The sequence below is a fragment of the Xyrauchen texanus genome, chromosome 20, assembly GCF_025860055.1.
Source record: "Xyrauchen texanus isolate HMW12.3.18 chromosome 20, RBS_HiC_50CHRs, whole genome shotgun sequence".
NCBI lineage: Eukaryota > Metazoa > Chordata > Actinopteri > Cypriniformes > Catostomidae > Xyrauchen > Xyrauchen texanus.
Window position 1 is genome coordinate 7279823 of NC_068295.1, and position 24501 is coordinate 7304323.

A 24501-nucleotide genomic window follows, 5' to 3' on the forward strand; every position below is an offset into this window, starting at 1 on the left:
AAGAAAAGGTTAAGCCATGACAGAATATTAATTCTTGGGTGAACTAGTTAGGACTTCCTTAAGTCAGAACTGCCTTTCGGTTTTTCATGCATTTTGTATAATGACATATTTTAGAGTTTGGCTTGAGATCCCTGTCATGAAAAATAGTTTTCTGGCTGCCGTTATATGAACCGACTAACCCGTTTGTCAATGTCATTATGCTGAAGCTGGACAAATCTGGCGCTGATTGCTGCGATGTAGCTCTGCTGATTGGAGAAGGCCACTCGGCCCGCCCCTTTGGGGTATTTGAGTTCGGGGTCTGTGTCAATGCCAGCGTAACACACACCTCCATAGAGTCTGTCCATAATCATAGCCAGTTCCACTAAACATACACAAAAGAAAAAAAAAATCACAGTGTTATTCACAAGCTTTCAAAACAGCTTCATAACTTTAATGATTACATCACTGACCATTGGGAGAAAACATGAAATCACTTTAGAAAGCTGTAAAAAACACACACATTTCTTTTCCACCAAAATGGTGCTAGAGCTGGTGAGATAACATGTCTGTGCATGTTATTCCAAATTAAAAATGGCTGTCTTAATATATTTTTTATTTATATGAAAATGTAATTTTCTCCACCTCCAAAAAGTTGTGAATCCCTCTTATTTTTTAAACTACAGACGCCTTGAACTGCAAAGTGAAAAGAAAATTCACTAGGTGTCCTACAAAAAAAAAAAAAAATATTAAAGTTTTAGAGAAAACAAAATTTCAGATAAAAACTAAAATTCAAAGAGAAAATAATTGAGAGAAAATTTTTTTTTTTAAGCTCTGCCAGTGACATCGCGCGAGACAGCGACACCATCCCATTCATTTTCAATGAGAGCACAGCGACTTCTGGCGACACGAGATGTCGCGACCATTGCCGACTAGATGTGGGCATGTCCTCTCTCTCTCTCAGCTCCTGCAGTAATGGAAAGATGGATGAAAGGCTAATTCTTGCTGTTAGCAATTTTCCAGTGCTCTATGCTGGATATACCATATCCATATCTGCAGCTCTTGCACCAGCCGGTGGTACTCGCCGTGCTGACTCCGAGATTTAATGGTTTTGTGGACCCAGACAGACGGGCGTTTGCATTTTCGCTGCAGATAAACAGCCGCTATGGCAAAGAGCACACCTTGTTTATCATTCATCTTTGATATAAAGCATTTTATGTACTGATTCCATTTATATTTAGTTTTTTCCCTCCAAAAAGTTTGATTTTAGCGTCAAGATAAGCGATTCGCTGTCAACAGCAATGGAATGACATCCGTGAATGTCATTTATAAACATTACTTGGCAACCAGTAGTGGGAACGCCCACTAGCGACTTCACCGCCAGCCACTGGCGACCTGACGCGACAAAGTCGCTGGTAGTGTGTATGCAGCTTAAGAGAGAGAGGGAAAAAAAAAATTGCCAAAGAAAAAAGAAATTGTAGGACAATTGTATAATTTTTTTTTTTTTTTTCAACTTTGCAGTTCAGGGCTTCCGTATGAAATCCCTGCCTGTACCAGTGTTTAAAATCCAATCAAATGTTGATGGATAAAATCAAGTCTCAGTCCAACATTGTTTTCTCAAGGAAAATAATCTTTTAATCCAAAATATGCCAGAAACACAAGTTAAATGGTTTACAAACAGCATTTTATGCTTACTTTGAGCACTTTCTAATTCGTCCTGGATCTCCTCGACGACTATATTGCAAGAACAATGATGGTTTTCAGGTGCAATTTTGACATCTGTAATTTTTCTAGGTAAACTTAACAGTGGTTAACCAGATTAAGTTGTTGTTGTTTTTGAAAATTGTACATGGTGACAACATTCTCTCATCCCCTGATATTAGTAGTTCCTGGTTCAAAACCATGAGGTTTATGGGGCCAATGCAGGGAAAATGTTTCCAGCCCCGAAAAACCTTTTCTGTTTTTGTAAAAAGTATGAAATGGGGCAAACAAGCCGTTTCACATCCAAAAGAGAAAGACCAAGAGATATTAGAGAGGAGAGTGTCACCTGCACGTAGAGGTCGTGGAACACCTCCTACAAAGATGGTCTTGCGTGGATCAAGAGGCTGAGAACCGTCCATCACAAAATCACTGTCACTCAGGTTCCATGGGCGAATCTGGACCTGAGGAGGAGAAACAGATCAATTTTAAAAGAATTCATGTGTGAATGTTCCACTGTGCCCACACCAGGTGTAAAGCGTTAACGTGTAAAGCAATAAAAGCTCTTCCGTGTAAATCTGAGTTTTTTTCCTAACCTACTGCAGCCAGCAGAAATACGATTTTTCATACACTGGCTTTTGGAATGTACAGATTTTGCTCTTTCGGAATGAAATTGGTACTTTTATTCACCAAAGTGGCATTCAACTGATCACAAAGTATAGTCGGGACATTACTGATATAAAAAACTGCACCATCACTATTTGAAAAAAGTCATTTTTGATAAAATCTAGACAGGCACCATTCCCAGCAGCCATCACTCCAACACCTTATCCTTGAGTAATCATGATAAATTGCTAATCTGGTACTAGAAAATCACTTGCCATTACATCAAACACAGCTGAAAGCTATTTGGTTTGTTAAATGAAGATTAACATTGTCTTTGTGTTTGTTTTTGAGTTGCCACAGTATGCAATAGACTGGCATGTCTTTAGGTCAATACGAGGTTAAAAATGGCAAAAAAGCAGCAGCTTTCTCTAGAAACTCATCAGTCAATCATTGTTTTGAGGAATGGAGGCTATACAATGCTTGAAATTGCCTAAAAACTGAAGATTTCATACAAAGGTATATACTGCAGTCTTCAAAGATAAAGGTCAACTGCCTCTAACAAGGACAGAAAGAGATGTGGAAGTCCCAGATACAACTAAACAAGAGGATAAGTACATCAGAGTCTCTACTTTGATAAATAGACTGCCTCACATGTTCTCAGCTGACAGCTTCATTGAATTCTACCCGCTCAACACCAGTTTCATTTACAACAGTAAAGAGAAGACTCAGGGGTGCAGGCCTGCTGTTTTTGGTATTGTTTGTATTGTTGTTGACTGGAAGCTCCTGTCACCTAGACTTGATCCTTGTATGTGTAAGCATACTTGGCAATAAAGCTGATTCTGATTCTGATTCTTATGGGAAGAATTGCAAAGAAAAAGCCACTTTTGAAACAGAAAAACAAAAAGAAAAGGTTAGAGTGGGCAATGAAACACAGACATTGGACAACAGATAATTGGAAAAGAGTGTTATGGATCTCAACACTATTGAGATTTTGTGGGATCAGCTAGTAAGGTGCGTGAGAAGTGCCCAACAAGACAGCCACATCTATGTCAAGTGCTACAGGAAGTGTGGGGTGAAATGTCACATGAGTATCTGGACAAACTGACAGCAAGAATACCAAGGATCTGCAAAGCTGTCATTGCTGCATGTGGAGGATTTTTTGATGAGAGCTCTTTGAAGTATTTTAAGAAGTTCTGAACATTTCTTTCAAATTATAATAGTAATTTTTCATGTTATTAATGTCCTGACTACACATTGTGATCAGCTGAATGCCACTTTGGTGAATAAAAGTACCAATTTCTTTCCTTAAGAGCAAAATCTGTACATTATTCCAAACTTTTGGCCACCAGTGTATTTCTTTAGCACCCTCACCCACCCTGAAATCTCATTGGTCCAAAATTCAACTCCATATAAAAGCATATTAAACATCAAATATCTTCTGATTGGCTGTAATGCCAAACCATATAATCAAGTGGTCTATTTCTTTGGACAAATATCCACAACATTAAGCATGGCTTTACTCACTGGTTTATCTTTAATAGTGGGGCTGGAGACACACAGGTACAGTTTCCTATCCTCTTCAATACAGGCGTCAATGAGGGCTTGAACTGAACTCTCCTCTTGGAACAACAGGAAAGCATAACCTGCAAGAGAAAAAGCATGAGAAATTAGACAATCTTATCACAATGATGCCAAGATCAGGAGAAAATTTCAAAACACATTTAAAGCAAGCATATAAATGGTGGACACAGACAATAAATGGACAATGCAATTTATGATCTAATATACCTAAAAAAATAAAAATAAAAAAAAACACCCCACAACGAAACAAAATAGGACAACCGACTGTGACTGATCGATTTACATATCAGTTCTTGGAAAGTTTAAGCTGCAATACTGTTCAAACCTTCTGTTATGGTCAAAGGTCTGGCTCAGTGAGTCCATATTCCATTTGTCTCTGAATTCATTATGTCCATCATTCTCTGAAAAGTACATGAGATGTGTTCTGCCCCAGGGAGGAAGACAGTAAGATGAAGAAAGAGTGTAAGAGTGAGTTCAAAGGAACTCAGAAAAAAGAACAACCTTGGAAAAGTGCATTAAAGACTCATGAGATTTAAGCCTCAGATTTATGAGTGTCAGCAGTGTCATTTACAAAGAGTGATATCATCTTCTTAAAGGGATAGTTCACCTAAAAATGAAAATTATGCAATTATTTACTCACTTATGTTTTTCCAAAAGCATACACCATTTATTTTTTAAGTGAGCTCATTTACATCACCAGAAAGCTGCTTATTGTGAGACAGATGCTGGAAACCGGCATTCTCGTTTACATGCACTGTACTCAGGGCTTTCTCTTTACTCACGTATACATGCAGCTTGGTCAGTAAGCATCTTTCTCTAAAGCAACGTAATTGTAATGTAAATAACAAACATGGCAACAGAGGACAACTTCACTATTTTATTCTCCGTTGCTTTGTTTTACTTCCAGATATTTCAGACTAGTTGCTGCTCTGTTTGTTTCCTTAACTTTCCATTCCGACCTGCAGTGTAACTGCACTGTAATAATGGGGTTTCCCTCTAATGCAAAACTCATCCCCAATGTATGAGCACATGTACACGAATGTGAGGAACAGTAGTTGATATTTTTAATTGGTGTGTACAAATGGGTACAGTACAACCAGATATGTTCAATTCCTTCTGCTGTGTTGACTTGTTGTTGGGCTCTATCCTATGACATCCAGTCTGTTCCATGAACATGCCCACTCTTCAAAAACGTATAAAGAACTACGCTAATGTGTTTACATGGCCACATAAACTGCTTTCTCCAGGAGAAACATGGGTGTGTGTTAAACTGCTTTCTCTTAATCCCTTAAATCGTGTAAGGAAAATGGTGTTGTCATTTACATGATGTTTCAGAACACCGCTTTCTGAAAAAACCCTGGAATAAACCGTTTTCTTAAGTGCATGTAAACATGGTCAGTGAAACACAAACGTAAACATTTCTGAAGAACCTATACATAGTTCTGGCAACCTATATGGCAGTTCCAGAGACCACTTCTGTGAAACTCTAAAAAGTAGAAAAAAAACACCATAAGAATGATAAAATTTGTCCATATGACTTGTGTACTATATATTCCAAGTCTTCTTGTGTGAGGAACAGAACAAAATGTAACCTGTTTTTCGCTTATAATGTTCCCCCTTTGCAAGATCTTGAACCTTGCCAACATTCACATCAACATTCAAAAAGGCCACCCAATGTGACACTATTTATGAAATCTGAAAGCAATACATCTATGGATACTTTTATGGTGGGTCCTTTTTGAAGTTGACAGACATGGTCAGTCACCATGAATTGGGTAAAGATTTTTCAAAAAAATATGACAGAATTTTTACTCCTTTAAACAGAGTTGACTAAATCATACAGAGGAGGAGAGACTAAAGACAACACACTGATTGAACAGCATATATCATAATATGTCCCTCAAGTAGGCATTTAACCATATTGAACATGCTTCGGACCTCTGCATTAAACTCAGTCCTGCCCTCTGAGAGTCATGATGCTTTACAAAACACTGGATGGAAAAATGACCAGCATCTTCCATTCACTCAGACTTGATGAGTGTTTCTCCAGTTACACACCGTGACGTGCAGGCCAGGCACAAAGGCTGCAGGAGTCCAGATATATAATTGCCCCAAGTGAAGTTTATTATGCAAGCCAATAATCCCCAACACAACCAGAAATATACATAAAGAAATAATACAGAGGTCCCAAGAATTATTTGGACACTTAAGCCACACTTAACAATATCTGAATGTCATTCCATTATGTAACTGATTATTAAACCAATTGACAACTATTTTTAAGGGAAGACAGCACAATGACATTTTTAGCTAAATATTCCACAAAAAGAACTTTGCTTGGATTTAAATGATACAACAAAGTGTTCAAAATGAAGTATCAGTTATACTGTGTTCAAATAAGCCTGCTCCTAAATGACACTAAAGACTAAATAGATTGTGATTAGTTGCTATTCATGTCCATCATCGAAGTGGCCAGAACAAACTGCAGAATAGACCATTTTGTTATTAACAATTTTTTATTGATTTCAATCATATCACATACAAACAACATAAAATATGGAATAAATTATTCACAATAAACCCCTCCCCCCGAACATCCCCGTACCAGACACAAACACGCACTACTGTGGTCACCAACAACTAGAACATAATAATAATAATGATTAAAAAAAACATTAAAAAAATATATACTTTCAAACAACATCAATAATACACATATCCCAACTAAACTACAAATCCCTCTCCACAGACCTCCCTCCAAGAACCCTCCAAAAAAGCCAAATCAACGAAGAACCCAAGAACCCTCCAAAAAATCATTCTCCTCAAACACCTCCACCCAACCCATCTCCCCACACTACTCCCTGCCCCAGCGGACTTCCATCCCATGAGGATTACTTTTCTGCCAATCATGGCTCCTATATAATCTAGAGCGGGTCCAATAGAAGCTATGTAATATCTTGAAATGGATAAGGTGAACTCTTGCATCTCTAGATGCAAATTTGACATTTTTTAGAATCCTAGCCAACACTTCCTCCACCAATACAAAGTTTAAATCTTTCTCCCATAATCTCTTAATAGAAGTTAAAGCTCTGTCCCCCAGATTCTGAATTAACAGGGAGTAATACACTGATGCCTCATGACCTTTTCCAAAAGCAGTATTCACCTCTCCCAGAGTATCTGCCACTTTAGGGGGGTGTGAGCTACACCCAAAGATATTACAGAGCAGTTGACGCAGCCTACATAACTGAGGTCTGGGAATCCCAAAGTGCTGATCTAACTTTTCAAAAGATCTAAACACTCAACTCTCATATAGGTCACCGAATGTAGTAACCCCCCTCACAATCCACTCTGACCAGAGTATTTTATGATAACTCAATCACTCACTTGGATCTGTCTTTTTTAAGAATCAGACTGATCCAGGCTTGTGTCATGGTTGGCAGAAGCTTTCCATTCTCCAATGATTTTGTATAATCTTTAACAAAACTGGAGCCAGTTCTGTAGCATCAGACATAAAAAACTCTGCGGCAAAGACATCTGGCCCCGGAGCCTTGCCTGTAGGCAAGGCCTTAATAACCTCGCTAAGCTCCTGCAAGGTTATCTCAAAATGAAGATACATTTTTTGCCATCAGACGACATTTGGCGCTTCAGCTCTGTCTTGGCACTTTTAATATTCCCTTCCAACTCCTCGAGTTCTTGTGCTTTGTTTTTTTTTTTTTGAATGAGGCATACTGTATGATCTGACCCCTAAGAACTGCCTTAATTGCCTCCCAAGCCACGCCCACAGAAGATACTGAGGACCAGTTGGTCTCCATATAAACATTGATTTCAGCCTTTAAAATTTTTGGGAAATCAGGATTTTACAAAAAGGGATACATTAAAGTGGCAACTATATGATTTATTTTTCTCCGTATGGGGCAACACTTCTAATCTCACCAGGGCAAGATCTGAGACTAAGATGTTTCCAATTGAACAATCCACAATGAAATGAGGGATCTAAAAACTCTATTCTAGTATAAATCTTATGGACTGATGAAAAACATTTATAGTCCCTACCAGATGGATTCAAAAGTCACCAAATATCTATAAGACCAAGATTTTATACATCCTGTGAAGCGTCACTGTTGCTCTAGAAGACTTGCACACTTTTGCTTCACTATGATCAAGGAGTCCATCAAAAGATTAAAGTCTCCTCCCAATATTATATCATGAGGGGTGGCAGTGGCTTGCAACATCCCTTCAAGATCTATAAAAAAGCCCTGATCATCAGTGTTAGGCATGTAAATATTAGCCAAAATCAACCTATGCCCCTGAATTTCAGCTAAAACAATAATGACTCTCCCTTGTTTATCATTAATCTGTTTGAGACATTTTAATTGTAGATGTTTACTTATCAGCATAATGCTCTTTCCCTGCTCTTTCTTGAGCCAGCACTAAAGAAAAAACGCCCACCCCATATCCTCCCAAAATGTTCAGCTTCCTGCAGGGAAAGATGCTTTTCTTGAAGAAACACTATATCATATTTATTTTGTTTAAGAAAAGAAATAACATTACTTATTTTTATGGGGTGCCCCATTTATGGGGTGCCCCATATGTGAACCCATTCACATTCCACGTGGAGAGAGAGAAAATCCACTCATATTAACATTATAACATTTAAAAATGTACTCTGTGTCAAAAACAAAATGATAAAGACAATCAAACCCGAACTTCCCCCCGAACCAAACAAACAGAAAAAAGATAAACGTGTGCATAAACTCGTCGCAAGACATCGCCAACCATTATCGCGTCCATCCCTCTAACCCAAACAGTCCATGTACACCTACGAGAGCCTCCGCGACAACTTTGCCATTGGATTGCTCAAGTCTGGAGCCAGGGCCATGTGAACTCGCTCGATTTCCAGCTTATGGCCTGTTATGTCGAGCAGACTCGGGAAGAGCTCATCAAGGAATTTCACCATCCGGTTTCTGGACACCCTGGATTCGAACTCACCACTCCAGGGGTGGTAATCAGCATCAATATTCTCCGAGCTATCAAGGCCCCCTTAAAAATGCTATTTTGAGATGCGGATTGGGCCTGTTTTGGCAGCACGAGGGAGACCTACACAAAATTAGGCAGTTGGTTTTAATGTTGTGGCTGATCGGTATAAAATGAAATGCAGATGATCTCTCTCTCTAGGTGTGTACTGTATATGCAAGTACTTGTCTGTGTGTCTGTGCATGCCACAGCAATGCAACACCTGGAGGCACATTTTTTGAACTGCAAGAGAACAATGTGATGCACAAAACACAACATCTACCAGCATACACACAATAAACGTCTTTAAGAAAAACAATCTTTGCACTTCCTGCCATCTTTATTCATGAGCACAGAAGTGTGTGAGCCAATGACCCGAGCCGTAAATGCCATGTGACGAATAACTCTGTCATGACAAAGCTGATTGGCTGATTGCACCACAAGAATGCACACATTCTCAAGCTAGGTTTACTAACGACTATCCTGAGCTTTTACGTCAAATTCAGCAGAAGGAAGAAAAAATATGTATTTAACACATTTCACACAATTTTACTGGGGTTTCACATTGAATAAATGCGATTTGTTGAATGTTTGCAGCTGTATTGAAGGGCTGCTTGTCATGATGTCATTACCTTTAGGGGGAAAATAGGATTTGCTCTCTGCTTTATGAGGCCAGTCCACCACCAGGTGTCCGTAGCGACGGAAACTATTTGTAATCTCATCTGTAGGAAAAAAAGGGAATGTTTTAGGCCAAAAATATGGATTCCAACGATTGTAAAAAAAAAAAAAAAAAAAAAAAGCAATGGTCTTTTAATGGTTATAAGTTCTCCCTCCACATCACTGCAACAGGTGGATGGCTTATTGTCCCAAGACAAAACTACCCACCTCCAAGTCACTTTGGCTTTTTCAGATTTTTTTATCTAATCCAATTTTTCAAACTGCAGGTTAAATGTGGACAGATCTGAAATTTTTCTGTTCAGACTGCAGACCCTTTTATTAGCACATCCCAATAAGTTGTCATAGTAACGATGCAAACGTAAGTACATTCACCACACGTGAGAGTCTAGCAATGGATTTTTTTTCATGAGGGTAGGATCCAAATATTAACACATTCGTCATAGACAAAGGCTTAAAAAAACAGGAAAGGTGGCATATGCAATGTTCATTGATCCTAGTGTTTAAATAACCATCGCGCAGTCACGTGAGACATTACTTATCAAGTTGTGGTGGCCCGCAGCCGGTGTACAGTACTGTGCAAAAGTTTTAGGCACTTGTGAAAATGTTACATAGTGAGGATGTATTCAAAATAATTACATAAATAGTTTTCATTGATCACAAAGTCCAGTAAACATTAAAAAGCTAAATCAATATTTGGTGTGGCCACAGCCCCAATTCTCCGAAATACACCTGGACAGTATTTCTTGGTTGTTGGCAGACAGGATGTTCCAAGCTTTTTGGAGAATTCACCACAGTTCTTCAATCTATTTAGGCTGTCTCAATTGCTTCTGTCTCTTCATGTAATCTCAGACTGACTCAATGTTCAGTGGGGGGTTTTGTGGGGGCAATGCCATCTCTTGCAGAGTGCCCTGTTCTTCTAATCTCTTCTATTTGCAAAAGTAATGTTTGGGAGTCTAAAATGTTTTTTGCCTATTGACACACTAAAGCTGAAGATATAAATAACCATCTTAAGACAAATCTTCTTAAGCGACTACAACGTATGCACAGCACTGTATGTTACTGAACCTTTGCGCATCTCTTTGGATGAGTAAAGCCAATGTCTGTTTTATTTTAAAAGAGGTTTTCACTGTGTTGGTTGCCATGTAACATCTACACTGGTGGCCACAAGTTTGGAATAATGTACAGATTTTGCTCTTATGGAAAGAAATTGGTACTTTTATTCACCAATGTGGCATTCAACTGATCACAATGTATAGTTCAAACATTAATAACGTAAAAAAATTCTATTACAATTTGACATTTTTTTCATTAGTTCTTACACTACAAAACGTTTTTGACAAATTCAAGCATTGTATAGTCTTCATTCCTCAAAATAATGATTGACTGACGAGTTTCTAGAGAAAGCTGCTTCTTTTTCACCATTTTTGACCTAATACTGACCTTAAGACATGCCAGTCTATTGCATACTGTGGCAACTCAAAAACAAACACAAAGACAATGTTAATCTTCATTTAACGAACCAAATAACTTTCAGCTGTGTTTGATATAATGGCAAGTGATTTTCTAGTACCAAATTAGCAATTTATCATGATTACACAAGGATAAGGTGTTGGAGTGATGGCTGCTGGAAATGGGGCCTGTCTAGATTTGATCAAAAATGACTTTTTTCAAATAGTGATGGTGCTGTTATTACATCAGTAATGTCCTGACTATACTTTGTGATCAGTTGAATGCTACATTGGTGAATTAAAGTACCAATTTCCTTCCAAAACAGCAGAATCTGTACATTATTCCCAACTTTTAGCCACCAGTGTACATGACATGTGGGTGCTTTCCATTCAGAAGAGATCATCCCTATTCCCCTCCTAGAATGTACCTTCCACTACAGGAGGTCTGAAAGGTGTAATAAGATGGTCATTCTGACTTTTTAAATAATTTTGTATTGAAAAATCTCATTTAATGATCCTACAGCGTGGCCATTATTATTGTTTTCCTTTTGAAGTGCCCTGTGAAGGCATCATTTAAGGCGTTTGGAACGCAGTACAGGTCTTCTCGTCGCAACACATAACAAAACAACCAGCCACGCGCCATAATTGATGGAAAAATAACACATACAAATCTGATCGGACCATAAAGACTGAGACGCATGATCAAAAATCTGATTTTAATCAGATTCTAATCCAACTACAAATGTCATTTGGATCAGGGTTGTAAAAATATTTTTTTCTGTGAGTTTTTGTCTTCAGACTACAATAACCTAAAAGGATTTGTTTCAGATTGGCCAAAAAATGTAAACATTTTCCTGCCTGTGTTAACGTAGCCTTTGCAAATTTAGTCCGCTAGACACGGCTATGGAATTTTCCACAGATCGTTTTGTCATCCAAGCAAAAATATGATCACATAGAATTTTGTTTTTAAACAGTATTCACAACTGATTTTAATTCCATGTGGCATTTTTTCTTTTTGAGTAAAACAACAAAAGTTCAATGAGAAACAAAATATAGTGCAGGACTTGATTTTAGAAAGCCGTTCAGCTGGTACGTCAATTTGCAGGCAAACCTGGAATGGCTAATTGGCCTTGGGTTCCTTCTGGAATTTCCTATGGGTATCTGTCATGTTTTTTTTTTGTTTTTTTTTCTTTTTTCAATTTATGGGTAAAATAAGTAAAGGCAGTAAACATAACTTGTAAGAACTTGTAAGTCATGTTTTTGAAAAAAGAATGTTTTGCCGACAAGTTGCTATACAAGGACAACAACTACAACTGTGAGTGACATGCCTGACGAAATGGAAAACCATTGTAGTCCTACTTTAACAACTTGTCAGGAACATGACTTTTTTTTTTTTTTTTTTTTAAATGGCGGGTTCAAATTCATGTTTGGGTTATGACAGAGTGATTTATGTTGTAGAAAAAAACGTTAAAGTATCTTTAAGTAACGTTTACCACAGATCTTATTTTACTCAGAAATCCAAAACTGGCATTATAAAAATCACAAGAGAACCATGGCTCGAAAATGGGTTTTTGGACTGCAACCTGAATAGCTCTATTGATTGGATTGTGAAAAAGTGGGAATTATATACCAAAATAAAGGGATTCGTTACATCAGCCCAAAATAAAAGTCATTTCAGAGGTGAAGCAAACCTTTTCTTTGGAATAACATGTACCAATACATCACGCATTGTAAGACCAGGAACATGCATTAAAAAGTCAATCGCATCAGTTTTGATTTTATTATACGTATGAGGCTTAAAAATGCCCTACACCATTAAACAGAGACATTTCCAACTGGTTAACAAAAATACCCTCCAAACTCAAGTTAAGCACTAAGCGGAGTGTGTGTGTGTGTGTGTGTGTGTGTGTGTGTGTACCTTCATCGATATCAGGTGGCAATCCACCAACAAAAACCTTCCTGGAGTAGCGTTCCATCCTCTCTCCATTCTGACAGCGGGTGGGGAAGCTCAGGCCAGGATTTAGGGGCTGGTCACCATGACCATCATCCAGGAAGCAATCCTCAAAAGGAAACAGTGAAGAGCGACCTGCAACACGAAGTATAGAGAATAAAAGAAAAAAAGAGGAATCACAAAAGGACAGGAGATGAAAGTGTGTGGAGGAAGGAGAGAGAGAGAGACAGACAGACACACAGACAGAGAGAGAGAGAGAGAGAGAGAGAGAGAGAGAGAGAGAGAGAGAGCCCAGACGAGAGAAATAGATTAATCAAAGTGGACCAACATAAAGTGGTCCCACGTTATATTAGGTGTCTTTAACTACTATGTACTAACATTAAAATACATACAATGTATTGATTGTATAACTACATATTGTTATGAAAAATTCTCAAAAGATTCACATTTGCTGCTACTGAGGTTGATTTACGAGTAGGTTTAGGGGTGAGGTTAACAGTTACTACAACTGTTATTAAATGCAGGTACAATGCAACAACACATACAGTATGTACATAATAAGTCCATTGTATCAATGCTTAAGTACATAGTTAAAGACAACTAAAATAAAGTGGGTCCAAAAGAAAAAGTTCTTTTCTTTCTAAAAATTTCTTTCTAAACCAATTTAATTTCAATAATAATTTATTTTAATAGCATGGATTACAAGATATTTGATTAAATGTATCTAATGTTCCTGTGGCATGGGGGGGGGGGGGGCGTGTCGGTCTGCAGGAGAGAGAGAGCAGTAAGGCTCGTCACCTGGTTCATAACTATCTCTTACACCTGTCTCTCATTATAGTGATGGTGGAGGGAGACTTAAAAGGCACGCCAGCGCATCAGAGAGAGTTACTTGCAAGCACAAGTGTCTACGAGTGCTTCCCTTTTTGTTATTTACATATTTTTTCCGACAGTTATCGGCGATTGTGTGTGAAGCTGGAAATTAAAAGACTGACCGTGAACCTGATACGCTGTCTCCTGACTCATCCATTGCCCGAACTAATAGCCTTGCTATAGTGGTGACGAGCCTTACCGCTCTCTCTCCGGCAGACCGACACATGACCATGTCCCCCATGCCCCAGTTCCATACTAGATTTCCATACTACAGCAAAAACCAACATTTGAGTGGATTGAAGAACTCTCTAGCGCAGACCTGACAGAATTAGTACAAAACTCACATGATTTCCTCTAAACATACAGGGTGGATATTACAGTCAATGGGTTTAATGGCAGTGATTTCCAATCCATTATCATACTCTCCAGAGCAGTGTTTCCCAACCTTTTCTGCCATTAGTACTAAGGATGCTCCAATCAATAGGCCACCAATAGGTACCGATATTCACTTCCTGTGACACGATCGGTGGTCTCATAATTTGGCCGACCATGCAAACCGATCTCCCATGTCACAAAAATGCACTGCTTCTTTAAAACAAAATGTCATTAAGATAACAAACTTGATTTGGCAGTTAAGAATGATGCAGTCTAAGTGATATGGCAGATGTGTTTACAGTATATGGCGTACTATTTCTGGTGAGATTCTGAAGTACGGATCGACTGGACACTTTATTATCCCATAATACCTTGGCAGCTTTGGAGGCGACATGTTAAAAATGCTGGATTTACAAAAATGTTGTTTAACAACAATGGAGTTATGATAAGGGTTAGGGTCAAGTTAGGGTTATGTCTCATCTTTGGACACACATTATACGGGATAATTCAAAACCAAATTTTACTCTCAACCCAGTGAAATGTTCTCAGTGCCTAACTTTGCATAAGAGTAAAAAAAAATCGATATTGGGACTGTTCAAAAGAAGATCACGATTAATTGGAAAATCTATATTTTTATCCATCCTTATCCTTATTATTTGTATTTTTTACATTGTACATGTTATTTTGTTAGGTTCAACATAGCAAAATCCTATTCTTTTTGCATACCCCCCGGGACCTGCTTACTTACCCTCTAGGGTAACCCCGGTTGGGAATCATTGGCCTAGAGGATTTATAAAGCATTTATCAATGTTTGTACTGGAAAAATGTATGAGCCACTGTAAAGAAACACTTTTGACTGAGGAACACTCTAGTATGACAATATTGCATATTTTTCAAAAACGAAACCCCAAAACCATGACTGTTAACAACTGTGATAGGAAATTGATGCTAATATTTCTCTCTCTGACAATTTTGCTTATATCCAGTGATGAATTTTTTTTTCAATGATTAGCAAAAAATAGGCAAAATTAAAAAGATTGAATTCAATCACAATAAAAAGGAAGCAGTTATTATGACCCCCACGCCCCACAAATATCCAAATCACCCTCATGAACATCAATTCAGCCAAGCACAAGCCCCATCATTTTTGCAAGCACATAACATACAGAAGGTGACAGGTTACCTCTTCTGCGACCATAGCTCCTGGCTGCTCCAGAGAAGTGAGTCAAGAGGACATGACAGAGGGGACAGACAGAAGAAGAGGGGGAGAAACGAGAGACAGAGACATGGGTTTTGTGGGCATCCCATGGGAATAGTCACCAATGCAACAGTGAAAGTACTGCTGCATCCCACAGCAGAGGGGGCAAACGTGTCCTGACCACCACTGTTATGTCACTGTTAGGACCCCAAATATATTCTACGGAAGTATGTGAAAGCACTTATAGCTATGCAAGCATGATTTTGTTCATTGTCCAAAATGCAACGCAATTCAACATACAGTAGCGCCCAAAATGATTGGCACCTTTGGTAAAAATCACAAAAATCTAACCTTTAATTGAAGTAAAACAATTGAAACAGGGGAAATATCTCATTATTAAATAAATATTTTTCTCCTAAATGCATTGGCCTTAATTATTGGCACCCTTTTATTCATTACTTTTTGCAACCCCCTTTTGACCAGATAACAGTTCTGAGGCTTTACTTATAATGCCTAATGAGGTTTGAGAACAACTGGCAAGGGATCCGAGACCATTCGTCCATACAGATCCATCCAATCTGTTCAGATCCTTCAAATTCAGAGATCTATGTTGGTGGACTCGCCTCTTCAGTTCACCCCACACATTTTCTATGGGGTTCAGGTTAGGGGACAGGGATGGCCATGGCAGAACCTTGATTTTGTGGTCAGTGAACCATGTGTGTTGATTTTGATGTTTGTTTTGGATAATTTTCCTGCTGGAAGATCCAACAAGGGCCCATTGTAAGCTTTCTGGCAGAGGCAGTTAGGTTTAGATTTTTTAATCTGTTGGAATTTTATAGAGTCCATAATGTCATGTATCCGAACAAGATGTCCAGGACCTCTGGCAGAAAACCAACCCCACAACATTGATGATGCAGCACCACATTTAACCGTGGGCATTGGATACTTAATCTCTTTGTGTGCCAAAACCATCACTGGTGTTTGCTGCCAAAAAGCTCTTTTTGCGTTTCATCTGACCATAGAACCCGGTCGCATTTGAAGTCCCAGTAGTGTATGGCAAACTAAAGTCACATGAGTTTGCTGTTGGATGGGAGTAGAAGCTTTTTTTCTTGAAACCCTCCCAATGATGTAGGTCATGTCTGATTTTTTATATATATATTTTTTGACTTTCTGACCCCAAGACCAAACTAATTTCTGCAATTCTCCAGCTGTGATCCTTGGAGATTATTTGGCCACTTGAACCAACCTCCTCACTGTGCGTGGAGACAATAAAGTCCTTTTCAGGCCGATTCTTAACATCTCCAGTTGATTGGAACTTGTTAATTATTGCCTTGATGGTGAAAATGGGTATTTTCAATGCTTTGGCTATTTTCGTATAGCCACTTCCCATTTTGTGAAGCTCAACATCCTTTTGCTGCACATCAGAACTATGTTCTTTAGTCTAACCCACTGTGATTGATGTTCAAGGGAATTTGGACTGTGTGTTACCTCATATTTATACCCCTGTAAAACAGGAAATCATGGCTGAACAATTTAATGTTCCTAGTCACCCAGGTGCACTAAAAAGTGTGAAATATGGATGGGAATATACTTCAGATATATTTACTCATAAGAATTTCTAGGGGTGCCAATAATTTTGGTCAACATGTTTTGGAGAATAATTTTGGCCAACATGGTTTGGAGAAAAATATTTGTTAAATAATGAGATATTTCCCCTCTTTCAATTGTTTTACTTTAATTAAAAGTTCGATTTTTGAGAATTGTTTGTATGAAAGATCAAAATGATAAACTGCAGATTCTTTTTCACAGACTTCTTTGCTCATATTTACCAAGGGTGCCAATATTTTTGGCCACTACTGTACACAATGTTGCTACAAAAGGGCACTAATTCTTCTTCTACGGTCAGTTTCCTCTTTCAGGTCAACTCTGACATGGCGGTGCACAAGTTTGAAGAGAATCTTCTTAGGCAAGTTAGTTCAAGTTATGCTCACGCTGTACAATTTTGGCTCTCTGAGACACATTTCAGGGATCGTACAATATTTTTCTTGTCATGCAGCAAAATTAGCATTCGTACGGCACATGGCCGATTTATTCCCTTTGCGATGAAACCTCCAACAAAGTTCTGGCAGTGTCCAAACTTCTTCATTAAAGTCATGCAGTGTGTCTACTCCTATGAAAGCCAGATGACACAACACCCAAATAACATTGTCAATCGGGACGATTAAGACCAAACATCTCACTGGGATCATATCGTACAATCATCAAGCATCAATTGTAAAGGACTGTAAAAATTGCTCAAGTGCACCCGGCTTTTATTATACTGTCGCTATGTTTATACCTAGCTACCTAAATGTGAAAAAAATGTGACGTTAACTCCCCCTCTTGAGTTTTTCACCACGAAAGAACGATTGTTTAGCATGTACAATGGGACTGCACACTTGCAATTAATTGGCCAAGCATTCACATCTGTGTTTGCATACTTGTGTTGAGCAGTGTTTTTCAACTGGTGAGTATCGACCCAAAAGTGGGTCAAAGGTCTGTACAGATAAGGTTGTGGACAGCAGGGAAACAGCAATGGCAGGGAAATCCCTCAATTGGAAATCATACCAGCGCTTTATACGTTGAAGCCTGGTTTTCACATGAGTGGGGCATGAGTACAGAAACACTTGTGCCATTGATCTGCTCTGCTCTACTGTATCTCTGGAGCACACGCATAATCTACCGGCTTCCTACGATGTTGCAGGGCAAATCACAAAACTGATTCAACCTATTTTAATTCTAGTGAGAATTTTCTAGTTTAAAGGGCTATGGAGTAAGTCAAACCTCTCAAACAGTACATAACTCCGAAATACTAAACCCCAAAGAGAAGTAAAAGATTCAACACTATACCATGTCTATACTACACCAAAAGTTTTTTTTACAATAGCAACACAAATAATTTGACAAAAATGTTATAGTTTCATATAGATTCTAACTAATAGATCTAATAAGACCTAATTTTTAGTACAACTGCGGCAGCTGAAGTTGAATATTTTTAATCTTTAGGCTACTAGTATCATAACATAGTGTAATTTATTAGTATTAGAAATGGGCTACACTGACCTAATCATGGTAATGAGGAACCATCCAAAGTATTACCTGTGCTTATATGGCATTGCTCTGTAAATATAAGAGCAAGTACATAAAGGGCTTTAAAGTCTGGACCTCCAAGACTTATGACATCAACACCAAAAATAATGTAAATGGATACATTATTCTTGAAATCCATGAAAAAATCTATGCAAGATAAAAGAAAATGTGATCAAAGCTACATTTAATGCTGGGTCGCAAATGTGGGTCCAATGTATAACCTGGGTCACGAAGCAAAACCAGTAAAGAACCACTGGTGTAGAGAATTCTTCTGGCCTAACTGGAACTGAGTACTTTGTCAACTTCTGCTTCAACCAGTGGCTTGAGTTTGGGACATTTACACCAAAGAATTAAATGGGCGGAATGACATTTTTAAATATAATTATATACATACATACACACACATACATATATATATATATATATATTGTGATCCAGGTTTGGACTGAAATGAGGGTGTGAAGATGAATTTTTGGATGAACTACTTCTTGAAGTCAGTGGTTCTGGATTATTTACTGCTTCATTGAAGGGATAGTTCATCCAAAAATTAAAATTCTCTCATAATTTATTCACCCTCATGGCATCCCAGATGTGTATGACTTACTTTCTTCTGCAGCAAACAAATTAAGATGTTTAGAAGAATATCTCAGCTCTGTAGGTCCATACAATGCAAGTGAATGGGTGCCAACATTTTGACACTCCAAAAAGAACATAAAAGCAGCACAGTGAGAAAATGATTTTCATTTTTACTCATAGTAAACGTTAGTGGCTGTGCAATGGACTACTCCAGTTTTGGTCAACATGCATTGCATTTCATTGTCTTCTAAAAGCATGATGGAAGTTAACTAAAGTCTCATGAGGGGAAGCTCTTTTCAACACACACTAAAACTATTCTGGAAGAGACAGGTCTGCCACTTCAGGCTCCAATTGTTTGACATTTTCAGAGAGGAAACATTGTCTTCATACTGGAGAGTCCAATTTTTTGGGTTTTCATTAAAGCCGTCTCTGTGTACAGTCTTAAAAACTGCGGGCAGACAGGGATGTCTAATGAACGTTGTCATGGGGGTCTTAAACTCCTAGCAACAAGAAAGTAGAGCTACGATGTGTCTTGAGTCATTCGCCCCCCAGGGAGATGGGAGAGGGGTGTTTGGTCCAGAGTGAGAATTGAGAAGTGACTGTAGGGCAGCAGGCAATAAAACTTTACTTATCTAAGAGAGTTTCTTTTTCTGTTTCCGTTTCAGAATAACCGCTGTCAAAAAGGGCAAGAGTGACAAACAGCAATTTGCTGATTCTTAACGCAATATCACAGCATATCACAATGCAACCTTGAATAGTCTAGAATTGGGACACAGAGCAAGAACAGTAGACTCCAACTTTCTTTGTGTTAGGTCAAGAAACAAAACCCAGTCTTCTAAATAGATTACAATATCAAGGTAAGCAATAAACAATTAAAATGTTAAATCTGAAGTATGTCGAGGGTATTTGCGTGGCGCCATGCACTTTGCTAGTTTTTAATACTTTTTAGGTCATAAACCGGTGAGGATCTATACACCCTGATCCATAACTGTTCTATGAAGACAATATGTCAAAGAATTCAAAATCCTGAGGCTCTGGAGACATTAAAAGAATCTTACATGCTCATGCTGATTGCTAACATCCATGGAGACGAAATTCTCGGAGTTTGTTACAAGAATCGGGGATGTCGAGAAATGGATCGATTATCTGGAGTCATCGGAGAGGGAATTAGCTGCTAACCCGCTAGCGATCAAGGCGGATGTGGAATGAGTTTTAGAAAAATTGTAAGACAATGTATCGCTGGGTACGATTCTCAATGTCCGAATTGTTGGGATTCCTGAGAATCTAATGTCAAAATCTCAAATGTTAATATGAGTGGATTATCTCTCCATTTTTATATCAAAGTACCTCATTTCATTTATTGTGGATTGCTCAATTGGAAACATCTTAGTCTCAGATCACACCCTGGTGAGTTTAGAGGTGTTGCCATATACAGAGAAAAATAAATCATATAGTTGGGCATAAGCGGCAGACACTTTGGGAGTGGTGATAAATGCTTTTGGAAAAGGTCTTGAGGCATCAGTGTATTACGCCCTGCTAGTTCAGAGTCTGGGGGAAGGTGCTTTAACTTCTATCAAGAGATTATGGGAGAAATTTTTATTTGGTATTGGAGGAGGGAGTGTAGACTAGGATTCTAAAGAATGTCAAGTCTGTATCTAGAGATGCAAAGGTGTGACTTATGCAATTCAAAATTTTACACAGATTCTATTGGTCCCCCTCTAGATTGTGTAGGCTTGGTCTTAAAGACTCACCCACCTGCTGGTGTTGCCTATCGGCGAATGGAGACATGGCCCATGTTTTTTGGTGGTGTGCTGAGATCCAGGAAATTTGGTTGAAGGTTCAGTTTTTTGTGTGATGTGTTGGTCACTCAGATTTCGTTTTGTCCCAGACTCTGTGTTTTGGGTCATGGGGTGGTCATCGAGGTAAGAGGTAAATACATAAAAAATTGGGTCTCGACCAGTGCCATGATAAGCAGGCAGATTGTCTGAAGGAGATGGAAGTCGGTTGGAGTGCCCTCAATTCAGGAGTGGTGCGAGGAGATGGGGAGGGTGGCAGCCTTCGAGGAGGTGTTGTGTAAAAGGCTGAAAATCTGGGATGCATTTGATGGGAAATGGGGTAGTTATTTGATGTTTTTGGGGGACTCTGAGAGAGGGACTTTGGTGAGAGAGATGTAGTTTTAGAGCTGTATATATATATATATATATATATATATATATATATATTTTTTTTTTTTTTTTTTTTTTTGTATTTTAGTTAGTTATTCATTTATTTATTTTTTTGTGTCTGTGTGTACTTATGAAAGACCACAGGGTTGTTTGTTTGGGGGAGGTGTGGGGTTCTTGACTGGGGAGGGGTAGTAATGGAAGTTAAATGTATATATGTTTTGTAGCATAAGAGCTGCTTTGTCTTCTTTGAATCAATAAAAATGTTAATAAAAAAAATCTGAAGTAGGTTATTTCTGCACCACTAGCGCCAACAAACAGAATTGCCAAATTTAACTTTGTTTTCAATACAGCTGTCCAAGCACGCCCCCATCTGCCATTGGTCAAACAAAGTTATAGTCCCAACTCACACCATTGGTTGAGTAACGTTGTTGAACTGGTGAGAACAATCTTTTGACTGAGAGAGATCCTCGATACAAGCATCAGTCTATGAGCACACTTTGCTCAAGTCATCTGTGACCCCAGTAAAATGCTACTAGCATTTCCTCTCTTTCATGTTTATTCCACTGCTGTTTTGCCACCTGCTGAGGTGGACCAAATGTGTATATAAGCTTTTAGGACTGCTAATCATAGCAATGGAGATAATAATAATAATAATAATAATTCCTTGCATTTATATAGCGCTTTTCTAGGCACTCAAAGCGCTTTACATAGTATAGGGGGAATCTCCTCAACCACCACCAATGTGCAGCATCCACCTGGATGATGCGACGGCAGCCATAGTGCACCAGAACGCCCACCACACACCAGCTTTTGGTGGAGAGGAGAGAGTATAGTTATGTAGCCAATTCAGGATGGAGATTAATACGATGCCATGGTAGATAGGGGCCAATGGGGGGTATTTGGCCAGGACACCGGGGTTACACCCCTACTCTTTACGAGAAGTGTCCTGGGATTTTTAATGACCACAGAGAGTCATGTGTGCGGTTTGGTGGCACCACAGAGGGAAAGAGAGGGTCAGCACATTGCACTGATGTCTATAAGAAACTAATGATTAATCAAAATGGGCTTTTCATTGGCTGATGAATGAATGAATAAATGAATGTTGCATTTGTTTATAGTGCTTTTCAGATACTACACTTAAAAGCACTTTACACAGTGAACAGGGGACTCCTCCTCAACCACTACCAGTGTACAGCATAGTGCACCAGTACACTCACCACACACCAGCTGTTGGTGGAGAGGAGAGAATGGATTGATACAGCCAACTAATGGATGGGGATTATTAGGAGGACATGATGGATAAGGGCCATTGAGGGGAATTTGGTCAGGACACCAGGGTAACACCCCAACTCTTTAAGAGAAGTGCTCTCTGATTTTTAATGACCTCAGAGTCAGGACCTTGGTTTAACGTCTAATCCGAAAGACGGTACCTTTTTACAGTATAGTGTCCCCATCAATATAATGGGCCATTAGAACCCACAAAGACTGCAGGGTGAGCACCCCCTCACTAATACATCTTCCAGCAGCAATCTCAGTTTCCACCAGGGGGGTCTTCCATCCAGGTACTGACCAGGCTCAACCCTGCTTAGCTTCAGTGGGTAATAAGTCTAGAGCTACAGGGTGTTATGGCTTCTAGATGCGGATATCTAGACGATTGATATCAAAATGATAAAATGAGAAGATGATAAAAAAAAATGTACATAACATTTTACTCAAATTCTTTAAAGCGGCTTCCAAATGACTTAAGTCGGACCGTCAATGCATCACTCAACGCCGGCATCAAGCACCGCTTTGACCTCCACATGAAATGCATTGCAAATAGTGTCACAGAACAGGGATTTTAAGAGTTTGCTTGGCCAAAAGGCAGGAGGGGTGTGCAGAGAAAACATTGAAAACATTTGCTGACGTTTTGAAAAGTCAAAAAGTGAGTATGTTTATTGGTCGATGCTAATAATCTAAAAAATTTTCAGAAATGGTTTATCTTCTGTCACAACAAAAAACTGGCATATAAGCCTCCATAGTCCCACATGCTGGTGTACAAGGCTCAGGTCAGAACTGGTATAAAAAGACCCACACATTTGAACAGTTTGTCTCAACTCAAATAGGTTAATTTATGACAAGATGTGTTTGCTTCACAACTGAATCCAACACTTTGTTCATCTGAACAGTTAAGTACATGCTCATTTACATTAATTAAGTACTATTAGCAAGAGATACTCACTATTTAGTGGTAATATATGCTCAGCTACTGGATGGTGAAAGTTCAGACCCATGCGACCTACAAAGGGGGAGAGAAAAACATAAACCATTACAGTAATGAAACAAAAACCAAGGAGGGGAAGAATCTTCCCCAATTTTACTTGGCTATCAAATTAACAACATAGTAGCATATATATATATATATATATATATATATATCTCACACACACATATATATAATAATACGTATACATATACACAATATATATATATATTAGTGCTGGGAAAATGAACATGTTCATTTTAATTAATAGTTGACGGTTAAATGCATATTTATTTATTTACATAATGCATTAATACATTTTTTCACTTTCACTAATGTTTTTCCCCACTTTCCTGTGGCTACAATTGGAATATAAAAATTTTCAGGAGGTATATTCTCATCTCGATTGTACATCCTAGCACAGAAACTGATTGTGTGGAGCAGCGCACGCTTCTTCATTACGCGCAATGCATGTCACGGGAGCGGATTTACTGTATGGAAAATAGAGACTTCACTCACAAGTGGTGAGCCAGATGTGGGAGAGATATGGACAAGATATCTCTTTGCATCGCCCGAAAATGCTCACTCGATGTCATCTGTCATCTGAACCAGTGTCAAAAGCAAAACCATGCAAGAGAGACCCAGCGTGTGCATGATAGAGACTGAACGGCAGCCAGAGAAAATGTTTTGAGATTTCAAACTTCAGCAAATAAAACTTCAGCATTCAGTTTGTTTTATTTCTGTATGTATAGTGTCTTACAGTGCATTGGAAATGTACACTTAAGTTTATCTTGCCAGTAAAGCTTGATATGAATTGAGTTTGCCCACTTTATCCTACTATTAAAATGCCCACTGGAAAACAGCAGAAGATTTTTCCCAAATTTCATTACAGCATGTTCACTGAATTTATGGCATGTTTACACATACTTGTCAAATATTTATACCTGTAAAAATTGGTCTTAACTCTTATTCAAATTCTGCCCCAAAACTGAACA

The 24501-nt window shown here is 38.6% G+C and overlaps 1 protein-coding gene across 6 annotated transcripts in view; it reads right to left on the reverse strand.

Moving 5' to 3' along the window:
* Positions 1–24501, reverse strand: part of LOC127661172 (cytoplasmic polyadenylation element-binding protein 3) — a 45080-nt gene that overhangs the window by 3100 nt on the left and 17479 nt on the right. For 3 of the 6 annotated variants that reach the window (XM_052151779.1, XM_052151776.1, XM_052151777.1), the window contains exons 4-10: positions 23486–23542; positions 15380–15403; positions 12919–13086; positions 9507–9596; positions 3805–3923; positions 2024–2138; positions 180–361 (exon numbers count right to left, since the gene is read on the reverse strand). In XM_052151779.1, coding sequence (XP_052007739.1) covers positions 180–361; positions 2024–2138; positions 3805–3923; positions 9507–9596; positions 12919–13086; positions 15380–15403; positions 23486–23542 — 755 coding nt within the window. The remainder of the gene's footprint in view (positions 1–179; positions 362–2023; positions 2139–3804; positions 3924–9506; positions 9597–12918; positions 13087–15379; positions 15404–23485; positions 23543–24501) is intronic. The other 3 variants (XM_052151780.1, XM_052151778.1, XM_052151781.1) reach the window with 1 other exon arrangement.